This window comes from Tamandua tetradactyla, chromosome 2 (assembly GCF_023851605.1).
Source record: "Tamandua tetradactyla isolate mTamTet1 chromosome 2, mTamTet1.pri, whole genome shotgun sequence".
Taxonomy (NCBI): domain Eukaryota; kingdom Metazoa; phylum Chordata; class Mammalia; order Pilosa; family Myrmecophagidae; genus Tamandua; species Tamandua tetradactyla.
Window position 1 is genome coordinate 188,833,936 of NC_135328.1, and position 13,434 is coordinate 188,847,369.

General features: G+C 45.9%; 2 protein-coding genes across 2 annotated transcripts in view; both read left to right on the forward strand.

Moving 5' to 3' along the window:
• The first annotated feature begins 359 nt into the window (after positions 1-359).
• On the forward strand, positions 360-7,343 carry MRPS15 (mitochondrial ribosomal protein S15). The gene is made up of 8 exons (XM_077150265.1): positions 360-595; positions 843-884; positions 1,944-2,019; positions 2,741-2,789; positions 3,311-3,395; positions 4,778-4,836; positions 6,740-6,931; positions 7,186-7,343. Exons 1-8 carry the CDS (start codon positions 466-468, stop codon positions 7,288-7,290), a joined length of 738 nt encoding a protein of 245 aa, XP_077006380.1. The 5' UTR covers positions 360-465; the 3' UTR covers positions 7,291-7,343.
• A 3,319-nt stretch (positions 7,344-10,662) lies between these two features.
• The window catches only part of OSCP1 (organic solute carrier partner 1), a 31,003-nt gene continuing 28,231 nt past the window's right edge, over positions 10,663-13,434 (forward strand). The window contains exon 1 of the mRNA XM_077150266.1: positions 10,663-10,887. Within this exon, the coding sequence (XP_077006381.1) occupies positions 10,776-10,887 (112 nt within the window). The 5' untranslated portion in view covers positions 10,663-10,775. The remainder of the gene's footprint in view (positions 10,888-13,434) is intronic.

Sequence of the window (13,434 nt, forward strand, 5' to 3'; positions counted from 1 at the left end):
GTACGAGTCAGCGACCTTAATCACCAGGATGAAATTCAATAATTCTCACAGAGTTCAATGGGAAGAAGGGGATTGAGGGAGGAGGGGTACTACATCAGTGCAGAGGCTGGGGCAAGCCCTCCCTAAATAACCAGAATGAGAGACCAAGGGTGTAGGGAGGGTTTAAGGGCAGGTTGCATGCCCAAGAAAAAGTGGTCTTTCGTATTTATACAGCACCAACATGAGGGCCAGACGGCTACCACGCCGCCAGTCTTACAAAGCCGCTAATCAAACTTCTCCCAATGCTTGGCTTGGTCACTGACTCCAGTCCTTGCAATCCATTCTCTCTGTTCTCTTCCGCTCCGGTCTCGCGATTGCACTCTATTAATCGAGCCTGTGAAAATATGGCGGCGCCCGTGTAGCTCGGCCCGTACAGCGAGGGGGACTGTGTCCGTGGCGCGGACCCTGCGGCGGTCAGAAGTCACCATGCTGAGGGTGGCGTGGAGGGCATTGTGTTCGATTCGGACGCAAGCAGTGACCCAGGTCCCAGTCCTTGGGCTGTGGGGCGGAGGAAGCGCCAGGTTTCCTTCCGACCAGGGGCTCCTGCAGCCTCGAGGTGAGAAACGGAGAGATGGGGCGGCGGGACTGGAAAATAAGGTTCGGCGGGGATAAGGGAGAAGTGCAGCTGCTGGAGAAACGGTGGTTAAGTGGGGAGGAAGTAGACGAAGCTTGAGAGACGGAGGGCAGCGGAGTGGGGAAGAAACGGGGCGGTCGGTAGGCACAGAGGTGCAAAGAGCCCGGAGGCAGGCGATGTAAGGACTACTGTTTAAGGAGCTCGTTGTCGGGGTTCTCTCTTCGGCCAGGTTTCCTGCAGGCCGTCCGCGGATATGCCATCCGGAAACCAGGTATGAGATCTTGGGATGGAACTTGGGGCGGAAGGTGTGGGGTGGCCAAGGCGACTGAGGCAGGAAGTTAAGAGAGACCAGATGGGGTGGGCAAGAGGTGAGCCAGAGCGGAAGACCCTCACAGCCTGAAGGCTGTCGCGGGGTGAGAGGCGGGAACTTCTGGAGTGGGCTTGAATGAAAATGAGCAAACTGAGAAGGAGTGAGTGGCTGGCATTACCCAAGCCTACCTAGAATGTAGTTTCTGTTTTCTATCTTCTCTTTTGAGATGGCGGACTTGTATTCCCATTCCACGGCAGTATAGCCATAAGGGTTAAGATCCCTCTTACTAGGTAAATGATTTTGGGCAAGTTATTTCCTCTCTCTGAAACTCTTTTGTAAAATTAATATAAAAGTACCGTGAGAGGATTGCTGTTAGGATTCAATGATAACAAATGAAAAGCACTTTTAGCACTATGCACAATAAATTGTAGTAGATATTAATATTTATTGTTATTAATATTATTTGCATAGCAGCAAAGCAAAGCCTGACTAGTGAGGACAAGTTGATCTCCCCCATGCCCCTCCCTCACCTCCAAGGGATGGCAGGGATGCTCCCAATAAGGCTGAAAGTTCTTCTATCTCTACCTGGTGTTCATCTTTCAGGCATCCTAAAGCTAGGGGTTCTCTCCCCAACCCCTTTATTTCATTCATGCAGTCAGCCAGCAAGAGTTTGTTGAGTGCTTACTCTAGGCTGGGCTGTAGACCAAGCTGTGGGGGATTCAGAGAGAATCATACTTAGTCTTGTCTTTAGGAGGATCCCTCCTACTCTACCTACCCTAGATCTGGCAACTGTAGAGCCAGACAGGTTTGTGAGAGGTGTAGATACTGTGTGGGGTCTTGGAAAAGGCCAAACACTCCTAGTGTAAACTGTCAAGGCAAGTGCAGGGGGAAAAACTGAACCTAGAGATATCCAGTGCCTTGCCAGAGACTGTCTCTTAGAGAGTGGGGGAGGGGTGGGTAGAGCCAAGACTGGGACTGTGAGAGCTGACTCTGGATGTTCTCCTTCCATGTACTGGACAGTCCAGCCCAGACGAGACAATGACCTGCCCCCTTCCATGCTGCTCAAAGACTACCAGAATGTCCCTGGGATTGAGAAGTAAGTAGAAAGAAACCTCTTTGCAGAGGCATGGGACCTGGAGGATTGACAAGGAGCAGGGAAAACAGTGGCTTCTAGCCACTGCATCTGAAGCTTGTTTATAGAATGAGAAGAGAAATAAAGAGACCCTGTAGGGGTAAGGGATGGAGCTCAACTGCTTGCTTTTTTTTTTGTCCTCTGGGTCAAGACCCTAAACCACCAGCTTCTAAGGAGCTAATGTGCTCACTGTTCTTTGTAGAACTCTCAGCTTTTGTTTCTCACAACAGCCCTGTGAGAGAGAAAATAGTGTCCCCATGTTATAGATTATCGAGCTGCCCAGTGTCATACAGCTACTAAGGGGCAGAGCTGGGGTTTCAATCCAAGGCTGACTGACATCAGACCAAGGTCCTTATGCTCACCCCTATCCAGCATGATAGGGATCAGTCCACTGTGGAACGTTACTTGAGAAGAAACTATATTATAGAATTAAAGTATTTCAAAACAAATTGAACTATGTTCTAACTAAAATGGAAATCCTCCCTTTGCCCTCCCTGTGACAAGACTGGAACGCTACAGCTGACAGCCCCATATCCTCTAGTTAAACTGCTTTATTGTAAAAGAAGTTTTCAGTTATTCCTGCTTTCTTTTTTATTCCTCCCAAACTAAAATGAAAACAGTTTTACCTTCTCTCCTCCTGGCCTCTTTGCCCAACCAATGTCTCATTGTTATGGTTTCTCCACAGGATTGATGATGTCGTGAAAAGACTCTTGTCTTTGGAAATGGCCAATCAGGTGAGTTGCCTGTTGCAAACAATGGCCCTCCTCTGTCCTCTCCTCTAAGACTTGTCCTACCCTGACACCTGGTTAATACCTCCCACATGCCTCACCCCCAGCCTGATCCTTCTCAATTCATAGCACTTATCCCACTGTCATTCACTGTCTACTTGTCAATACTCCCAGAACTTCTTGAGGACAGAGACAGTCTTGTTCTCCATTATACCCCTAACACCTGACAAATAGTAGGTACTCAATAAATGAATGCACTCTGATATATGAATGAAGGAGCAAGCTTCAGAGGCATTCATCCAGCAAGGCATTTCTCCTGTCAGTGGTATTGGCTTTGAACTCACCTAGATGTGACTAGCCATGTGGTTGTCATGCCTTGGTGAGCAAAGTGAAATCAGGCCCTGTGTCCTCTAGGCCTAGTTGCTATGGTGACTGCAGACAAGGCCAGCCTTGGGGGACCGAGGACCAGTTCATGGAGAGTGGCAGACCTCACAGATTGTTACTGACTATTCTTCTGTTTTCAACAGAAGGAGAAACTAAAAATCAAGAAAGAGCAGTTGATGAACAAGGTCCTGGAAAACCCTGAGGACACCAGCTCCCTGGAGGCTCGAAGTTGGTGTGGGGAGTGGGAGTGTGGGAGGAATCTGCTAGCTGGGACCTAATCCAAAACCTTTGTCTGCAGGGATACTAGCAATTAGATGTGGCTTGGGAAAGGGAGACCTGAAGGACCAAGGGCAATGAAAACTGGACTACCCCGAACTGTGTAACACTGAAGTCAGTAGCCCAGATCCTGCCTTGTACTACTGTGTGAGGCTGGCCAAGTTGCCAACCCTCCCTGAGCCTCTGCTTCCTAGTCTGGAAAACAGGTGCTTGTGAGGTAGAGTGGAGGTAATGCTACCTACCTCATAGCAGGAGACACGAAGCCAGGGAATTTCATCACACTTTGGAGACTATAAAGCTCTGTGCTTTACTGATAAACTCTGTGATAATAATAGCAAGAGCTAACATTTACCCAGTCTTTATGTGCCAGACACTGTACTATGAGCCTTATGTGCATATAATCCCTACAACAACCATTAGTGGTATATAATGTTTTTACTTTCATTGTACAGAGGAGAAAGCTGAGGCACAGAGTTAAGTAACTTGCCCAAGAACACACAGCTTATCCATGGAAAAGCCAGGATTCAAGACAAGGCAGTCTTGCTCCTGAGCTGAGGATCCTGGTGTATCTCCATCAGGGTAACATTCCTCCTTTGGTTTCAAGCTGGAGTGGCAGTCCTCATTAGGTGTGAGTGAAAAACCCCACCACTCCCCACCCTCTTGCTTTTGGTGCAGTTTATCTCCAATGACCACTGGAATTCTATGAGTGGGCCTACGTGGGATCTGCACATTTCCTCCCACTTTGCCATGGGCCTATGTTACAGCCTGTTCCTCTCCCTCCTGCCTTCATTCTTTCCTTCCTCCACTGCCAGGGATTAAAATCTATTGAGTTCATTCAGGGCATTAGATTCCCATGGAAAATGTCTGGAGGCCCAATTTCTGATTCCTCCATGGCCCCTTTTGAGAAGATGAGTTTTAGTTTCTTTTGGTCCCCTGAAACCCTGGTCTAGGAACCACCTCAGCTGCAAAGAGCTGCTTACCTCACCTCATCTGTTCCTACATTATCATCATTGAAATCTCCCATGATAGTATTCATCCTAGTTTAATTCCTGAATTTAACGGCATTGCTGTAAAGTTTTACCATTAAGAATGCTATTTGCTTATGGTTTTTGGAAGATGCCTTTATCAGGTTAAGGAAATTCCTCTGACTTTGCTTTCTAAAGGAAAGATAATCCACAATCTTTTTGAGATCTTGTAATTAAAGGTGCCTTGGGATTTATAGAGAGCTGTACAAAAGCATTGATGATTATTATTCCTGAAGATCTTAAAATATAACCCAGGTCTGGGCCCTTCCTTCTGTGTCCACTTTCATCCTCTGTGGTTTGTGGTTTCAGTTGTTGCCTTGACAGTCAAGATCCACAGTTATGAAGAACACATGCAGAAACATCGAAAGGTAAATTTTAGGCATTCCTCAGAGCCAAACAATGTTAGCCTGGGGGAGAGGAGTCTGGAAGGTGAAGGGCTCTGGGTCCAGAGAAGCCACTTGAGAAACCAGGTGCCTCCTGCTTCACACAGCCCACGTCTCAGCAGCAGTGGGAAACACATTTCCCTACTGCCTCTGGTGGAGAAATGGGAGCTTTGCAGCGCTATGCTAAGTGTCACCAGTGATTAAGAGTGTAAACTTTAGAGTCTGGTCACAGTATCTCACACATAGGGATACTCAGTAAATATTTTGTGAATGCATGAATGGAGTTAAATAGCCCTGGGTTCAAATTCCAGTTCTGCCACTAGACTTAGCTATGTGACTTTGGGTAAGTTATATTACGTATCTGACCTTCTGTTCTCTTAACTGTAAAATGGAGGTAGTACCTGTTTACAGGATTATAAGGATTACATGAAATAATTAGTAGCAGCCAACACATTGCATATAAACTATTTAGACCCTGTGCTAAATACTTTACATGCCTCATCTCATTTAACCCTTATAATCATCTTTTTATTCCATCTTACAGAGAAATAATCTAGGCAGGGAGAGATAAAGTTATTCCTCAAGGCACACTACTAGGAAATGATGAGCTGGTGGTTTCGCTCCTGAATCCACATTCTTAACCACTGTTCTAGTCTGCTAGCTGCCGGAATGCAATATACCAGAAACGGAATGGCTTTTAAAAGGAGGAATTTAGTAAGTTGCTAGTTTACAGTTCTAAGGCCGAGAAAATGTCCCAATTAAAACAAGTCTATAGAAATATCCAATCAAAGGTATCCATCGAGGGAAAGATACCTTGGTTCAAGAAGGCCGATGAAGTTCAGAGTTTCTCTCTAGTGAGAAGGCACATGGCAAACACAGTCACAGTTTCTCTCTTGGCTGGAGGGGCACATGGTGAATGTGGTCAAGGTTACTCTCTCATCTGGAAGGGCACATGGCAAACACGGCGTCATCTGCTAGCTTCTTCTCCTGGCTTCCTGTTTGATGAAGCTCCCGGGAGACGTTTTCCTTCTTCATCTCCAAAGCGCTGCCTGATGGACTCTCTCCTTCATGGTGCTGCAGCATCCTCTGCTCTCTCTTAATCTCCTCACTCTCCAAAATGTTTCCTCTTTTATAGGACTCCAGAAACTTCTCAAGACCCAACCAAATGGGTGGAGACATGTCATCTAATCCAGCTTAACAACAACTCTTGATTACATCACATCATCCAGGGAGATGATCTGATTACAGTTTCAAACATACAGTATTGAATAGGAATTATTCTGCCTTTACGAAATGGGATTTAGAGTAAAACATGGCTTTTCTAGGGGACATACATCTTTCAAACCAGCACAACCACTATGCCATATCTCAGCACAGCATCTAGCACAGAGCTGCTTTAATTAGGCAATGCTGTTATTTTTAGGGAAAACTGCTTGTGGATACAGACAGGTCCAGCACCTAAGTGGCTGGCACCTAAGTGTTCCTAGAGCTGTTTGAGCCTGTTTCTTGGAGATCCCAGTTTTGTTCGTTTGAGACATAGAATGCCAGCCCCACATAGCAGCACCTAGCTGTGGGTACAGATCACCAGGAAAAACACAAGGGCTTCCCTCCTCTCCACTCAACTGACAGTTTGCTAAGCTGTGGAGAGGCTGAATAGTTGGTGTAGGCAAAAGAATGTGAAGTTTGGAGTCAGACTGCTAGGCCCAGATTCAAGTCTAGACCTCAGTACCCACAATTCTAGGACCTTTTGTGAATCTGATAATATCTTCAGAGTTGCACTAACATTGGATAAGATTGTTGGGAGGTTTCAGTGAGATTCCTTTTGTAACTGTGAAGTGGTATACCATGTATTTATATAATACTGAAAGTAACACAGACTCTCTTACAGGACAAAGCCCACAAGCGCTATCTGCTGATGAGCATCGACCAAAGGAAGAAGATGCTTAAAAACCTCCGTAAGACCAACTATGATGTCTTTGAGAAGATATGCAAGGAACTGGGAATTGAGTACACTTTCCCCCCTCTGTACTACCGGACAGCCCATCGCCGCTGGGTGACCAAGAAGGCTCTGTGCATTCGGGTATGAGTTGGAAATACTGCTTTGCTTGTTCCCACTCTGGGACTGAGATGGAGGGAGTAGGCGGGAGGAGCTGTCAATTTCTGGTAGAAGCATAGAATTGGCCCCAGAGCCTCCAGTGGACATAGGAGGTCACAAGTCACCAACTCTATGGAGAAAGGCTGGGGTTGTTATTGGGGGAAATAGTCCCAGCCTGCCCACTACAAGTCTGAGGCTTTGCCTGAGATTACAGTCTTTCCTGTCTCTTTTCACCCCAGGTTTTCCAGGAGAGTCAAAAGCGGAAAAAGCAAAAACGGGCCTTAAGAGCTGCAGCAGCAGCCCAGAAAAAAACAAGGTCAGAAGAGCCTGGGAACCCCATCTGAAGCCAAACCAGAGACACCCCAAAAAAGACCAATAAATTATATTGAACTATTTATTTCTGCTTTGAAGACTGGTAGAAGAGAAGATGGGGGTTCTTTGGGCCTGAGGAGAAGGAATTCATTCCTTCATTCAGCTCTGGGATCCCGAAGTTGTCTGAGGCACAGTCCTTATCCTCATGCACCAGAGGGGAGACACCCATACAAACAACTGTCATCCGGGTGGCATGTGTTTCAGTGAAGGCGAGACTGAGCACGTGGCAGCACAGAGAAGTAGCTAGCTGGCCACTGGGGTGGGAAAGTCAGGTGTTGGAACTGCCTTCTAGACTGGGCAGAGATGGGGAAGAAAGGTATCCCAGGCAGAAAGAACTGCACATAACAAAGACATCTACAATTGCATACTGTATTCAGTGAACAGTGGGGATTGGAAATGAAGCATGAAAGGGAGGCTAAAGCTGGGTTTGAGAGGCTTTAGACGAGGAAATAGTACAATGTCCTCTAGGGAGTGGGAAATAAGGTCTTAAAACTGGACTGATGATAGTAACAGATGTTTTAGATAGTTAACCTGCAGCAGTGTGGAGGGTAGATGGGAGGGGGAGAGTTTGGAGCAATTTGTTGTGGGGTAAGAGGCAGGATTCTCCGTATTTAGGCCAAATATCTGATAAAAGCTTTTAAGTCCTATCCCCAAGAAACTGCATACCCACACAAAACATTCTCTAGAATTTCTCGGGAATTACGGATGTCCCCTTCCCATACAGCCCACCCATTTACACCAAGTTAAGTGCCAAGGCCTAGAAGCCTGAGCATGCTTGATGATCCCAAGGGGGCCAATGTATAGGAAAAGGTGAGGTTGGAGGGATAGCAGACACCAGATGATATAAAGATTTCTGGGGGAAAAACAGATGTTCATTCTCAGTAAGAAGGGAAGATGTTGAAGAAAGCCAACAAGAAAAGGAAGGTGTGTTAAAGAGATGTCCAAAGAGCAGTTGGAAATCTAGATCTGGGGTTCAGTAGAAGGGTCTGGGTTAGAGATGGGTTTGGGAATTATGTTTAGATATTAATTGAAGCCATGAGTGTGAGTTAAATTGCCCAGCAAAGGAGTGTAGAAGAAAAGGGCCAAGGGCTGATCTGGTGGGAGTATCTGTCCCTGGGTAAGGATGGGAAGGGTGATCCCTGAGGTCATAGCCTGAGTGGAGAGGTGGAGCCAGCCAGGAGAAGCAGCTAAGGTTAAAGAGAAGGCAAAGTGAAGGTAGAACAGAATGCCTGGGATCCTACAGAATTGGGAGAAGTGAGACAGAAGGCTCAGAACTGAAGATGAACTGTTCAAACATCACCTCCAGGAATGAGAGAGAAAGCCTTTTATGGTTCAGAACTTCCAAGTGGACACAACTCCTTAGAGGTGCTGTGCTGGAGGGCCAGATGCCATTGTTTCATGGGGCTAGTGGAGGGGAAGGAGACTTAGAACTGCTGGAGAAAAGACTTTACATTAAGAGACAAATTCTATGGGAAATGCACTGTTTTAGATGCTATCTCAGCCACATCATCTCATCTTCCAAATTACCTTTATACCCCACCCCACCCCCAACACTGCCATGATTATCTTCGTTTATAGTGTGAGATCTGAGGCTCTGAGAGGTTAGGTAACTTGCCCAAATTTGAACAACTGATTAGAGGCAAGCCTGGGATTCAAACCCAGATCTGTCTTAACTCCAAAGCCCATTCTACTATACCACACTGCCTGAGGGCAAACAATATTCTGAGAAGCTAAGGGAGGAGTCTATGGTATAGCAAACTCAGCTTTAGGAGCCAGACAGGTAACAAATGCATAAAGGCCAGGTGTAAGGCAGTGATGCTAAAAGCTGCTTGTTAAACATAACCATCCTAGTTACATTCTTGTTTAAAATGGTGCACCTGGCAAAATCACCAAATTAAAGCCTTGGCAGTAGTCAGCTTTCGACTTCTGTATTATATCTGATACTGAGATGTCAATTAAGGGAAGGGCCGAAGGATTACATAATGAAAACACTTTGAGTGAGGTAGAGGGAGCTAAATCCTAGTTGCAGTGAGATAGGGAGTGGACATTAAATTCAGGTTTAAGTTTATTCTGAGAAAGCTTGACTGTGAAAAGCAAACTAGAGAGGGTGTGGAGTGGGAGGAGGATGTTGAAGCTTGGTGTATGTCAGACAAGACTTTATAATGGTGTGATTATGAGGAAGAAGAGGCAACTTGCTGATTAGTTCAGCAGGATTGGGGGTGGGGGAATGGGAGCATAATGCAATGCAGATGTCTCTAGAAAGGTGGAATCTGACCGGAGCCTCGAATGCCATGCTATAACCTGCCAAACAATCGGAAGCCACTAAAGGTATTTAATCATATGAAAAGTGGCATCTGCAGAAATTTAGCCTAGCAGCCAGTACAGGATAGAAGAGAGAAAAGAGCAGTGATATGGAGGGACCTAGTAGTGGAGATAGAAAAAGAAAGGAAGGGATAAATATGAGAAAGGTTTGGAAGGGAAAAAGCAAGATTTGGTGGCTAGTTATAGGAAATAGAATTGGATGACTCCTGATTTCAAGTCTGAATGACTGGAAAGAAAGATGATTAGTAGATTTTAGAAATATCGAAATTAACAGAAATGGCTGTTTAGCAAAGATGTGCAGCATATGGCCCAGAAGGCGATCCTGGAGCTCAAAGTGGAGGTGTAATATAGGGGTCACTAGCCACAAAGCAGAGAAATGGGTGGGAGCCCTACTTAACATGTTGAAGGAGAAATCTGGGAGAGCCCCCTATTCTGAAAAATGAACAGGCCTGGTTTGCTTCACATAGTGTGAAACCACGTGGGGCTATCCCTTCAAGTAGCTTTTTTTCCCTTCAAGTAGCTTTTAAGAAAAAAACCGCAAATAATTCAAGGAGTTTTGGTCCTTCTCCATCTAAAAGTCAATTCCCATTTTATAAAGTGCATTCCTTGTTTTTCCCATGATCGCATTTAATCCTCTCAGCAACCACGTGTGGTGGGCATTATCTCCACTCTAGAGCCGTGATTCAATCTCGGGTTCGTCTGACCTGGGGTCTCTACTCTGAAGAGGTTTTGCTCGGGTTTTCCTCTTTTATGAGCCCATCTGAGGCCCCAAGCCCAATGGCAGGGTGGGGGTGGGGTGTCGTGTGCATAGGGCTGGCCCCACCTGAACCCTAAAATTGGCTGCGATGGAGGTTCGGCGGGTTTAGGGGCTTAGGAAAAACTCAAACCCAGCGCTCTCCTATTGAGGGATAACGTCTCTCCCGCCTCCAGCTCAGACCAATCCTCCCGAACAGCTTCGGCCACCTGGTCCAATAAGCGTCCGCTTTTGGAACACCTCCCACTAAACGGCCTTTTGATTGGTTCTCTCTTCTTGGCGTCGTTGCCCTAGAAACCAGGCTGCGAGGACGCGGCGGCGGGGCCTGCAGGCCGCTGGCTACAGGCCCCGGGGCCTTACACCGGTCTTACTCCCAGCATCATGTCAGTGCGGACGCTACCGTTGCTCTTCTTGAACTTGGGCGGGGAGATGCTTTACATCCTGGACCAGCGGCTGCAGGCCCAGAACATCCCGGGAGACAAGGCCCGCAAAGGTGAGAGGCTTCCGGCCAGCACAGCCAAACCAACACCCCACAGCCCAGCCTCCTCGCCGCTGCCCCGGCACCCACAACCAGACCCACAACCCGCACCCAGCTTCCTCACCCACAGCCGTCCCACGGCTGCACCACAACATCTGGTGTCTTTAAAGCCTGACAAGTACCGCTGCTACACATTTGTAGCCAGGGACCTTTCTCACAACTCTTCATACCCCATCCAGTCAAAACCCCTTAGGAATCACATTCCCTCAAAAGATCTTTCACCGCAGAAAGACAGAAATGAGAGGTGATTTCCCAATCTCTATTAGACAACCAGTGCCTTCCAGATGTAAGTCCAAGCTGTCCACTGCCTTGCAGCATATCCATTGCTAAATTTCTTCACCCCTAGGGATCAGCTTTTGATTCTCCATTCCTCTATGTAGCATCCACCCACATAAGCTGGAGACCAGTCTTGCTTTTATCAAAAGCTGTTTCTAGAAACATGACGTTCTGAAATAATATAGATAAATAAGAAGACATGAGAATGTCAAAAGTATTTCTGCTCACAAATGTTGGAGAAGAATGCAATTGTGGAAATTATTTGAGAGCCTCGAAAATGGAAAATGTGGTTCCTGTATACACCATATCCAATCCTCAGAGAAATGATCACCCAGCCCCTCTGCCACCTTTTTGCTCGCCCTCTTTCTTTCCTTCCTCCCATCTTGGTCCAACAGCTACTTTCACCAAGCTTCCTGGGATCAGGATAGAAGAGGAAAAATTGACATAAAGGTAACTAATGTGGCTACTGACTGTCTCTCCAACAGTCTCTGTAGGCTCAATTGATATTAAAGATACAAGTTCAGATGTTACACATACATATTCAGATATTAAGTATTGTATTAGTGTGCTTGAGTTCAAATTCATGCATAAAGAGATAAAAATAACTGCTTATATAACATACACCCTCCATTCATTCTGCACTCTGCTGCCAGTGAGCTGTCTATAATGCAGATTTGTCCATACACCGCTCCCCTCTCTGCTTAAAACCTTTAACCAGCTTTCCACTGCTGCTGTCTGGATCATGGCCATGTCCCTGAACATGACATTTCAGGGCTTTTCTTGATCTGCCATCTCCTCCCATCTCCCACCACTGCCTGCCTTCTGTTTTGTATTCTGATAATACTGAACTGCTTTTAGGTCCCCATCTAAACCATATTCATTCCTGTTTCATTGCTAGCAATTCCCATCCCACTGTTCTTCCCCCTCAGTCCTGCAGTATTTAGCCTAAGGTTCATCTCCTTCAGTAGGCCTCCTCCACTGGGGAAAGTGGCTTGCCCATGCTCCCATAGCACTGTGTGTGCATCTGTCCACATTATCAGATAGCCATATTATACTGAAATCATCAGTGTATGTGTTTGTCCCCCCACTTGATTGCTTTACTCATCTTTGTACTCCAGCACCTAGCATAGCGCCTAGACTAGAGTAAATCAGTCCTCAATAAATGTTGTTGAACTGATGATCTAAATTGGCTGTTTCATATGATGTTGCCATTGCTTCAAGATGGTTTTGTTTTCCTTGGCACCAGTGTTACCTGATTTCGTTCTGGCTAATGGCACAGATAAGCTGAGAGGCCAGCATTCTTGGACTGGTAATCTGCATTTTGGAAGTTGGTATAAATTAGCAGTTAAGGGGATGTGCTCCAAAGTCATACAGATCTGGTTCCCAGTTCCAGCTTTGCCATTTAACTAGTTGTCTGACCTTGGGATATACCTTCTATAAGCCTGTTTCTCCATAAAATGGGGATAATAATACATACCTTAAAGCAAAGTTATAAGGTCTGAATGAAATAATGTATGTCACATGTTTTGTACAACTGAATAGCAGATGTTATCTTCAAGAGGTGGTCTGGGCAAGGCCCTGTGAATATTATGGGACCAACTTCCTTTGTTTTCAGGAGCTGTGGGCCTTCTTCTGGTTTAACTCGATGCAAATTTAGGAGTCTCAGTCATCTTTAGTAACTCACATTCACACAGTCATTTTGTCATTTTGGTTGAGTGTCAGTCACCATGTGAAATGCTGGTAGAACCTGATCCAGCGCTTCTGAGTATTCACTGGAGGCAGGGCTTTTGATCAGGCTAGCTCAGTAGTTAGATGTAAACCTGGGGGAGATATCTTCCTAATGACAACAACAAACATTTATTAAGCACTATGTGCCAAGGACTTCTCTAAACACCTTGACCCCCTCTCTACTCCAACAGATAGGTAATATTACTATCCCCGTTTTATAGATAGGGAAACTAAGACTCATTTGCCTAAGGTTACATAGCCAGTAAGAGGAGGAGCAAAGGATTTGAACCCAGGCAGTTGGGTTGCAGAGCCCATACTCGTAATCAGTAGGCTCTGAACCACTGCACTATACTGCCTTACCTGGGGGACTTTATCAGAATCTTTGAGTGTGGGGAGGTTCTTCAGTCATAAGGACTGGAAGAGTTTGAAAACAATGCAATATACCCACTGATTTTATAAATTAAATGACTGAAAGTAGTTGGCTGATGGGGATTTGTA

Coding starts and splice junctions, on each gene's coding strand:
- MRPS15 (XM_077150265.1), top strand. CDS start 466: ATGCTGAGGGTGGCGTGGAGGGCATTGTGTTCGATTCGGACGCAAGCA. Junction 596..842: donor GGGGCTCCTGCAGCCTCGAG/GTGAGAAACGGA, acceptor CTCTTCGGCCAG/GTTTCCTGCAGGCCGTCCGC. Junction 4,837..6,739: donor ACATGCAGAAACATCGAAAG/GTAAATTTTAGG, acceptor ACTCTCTTACAG/GACAAAGCCCACAAGCGCTA.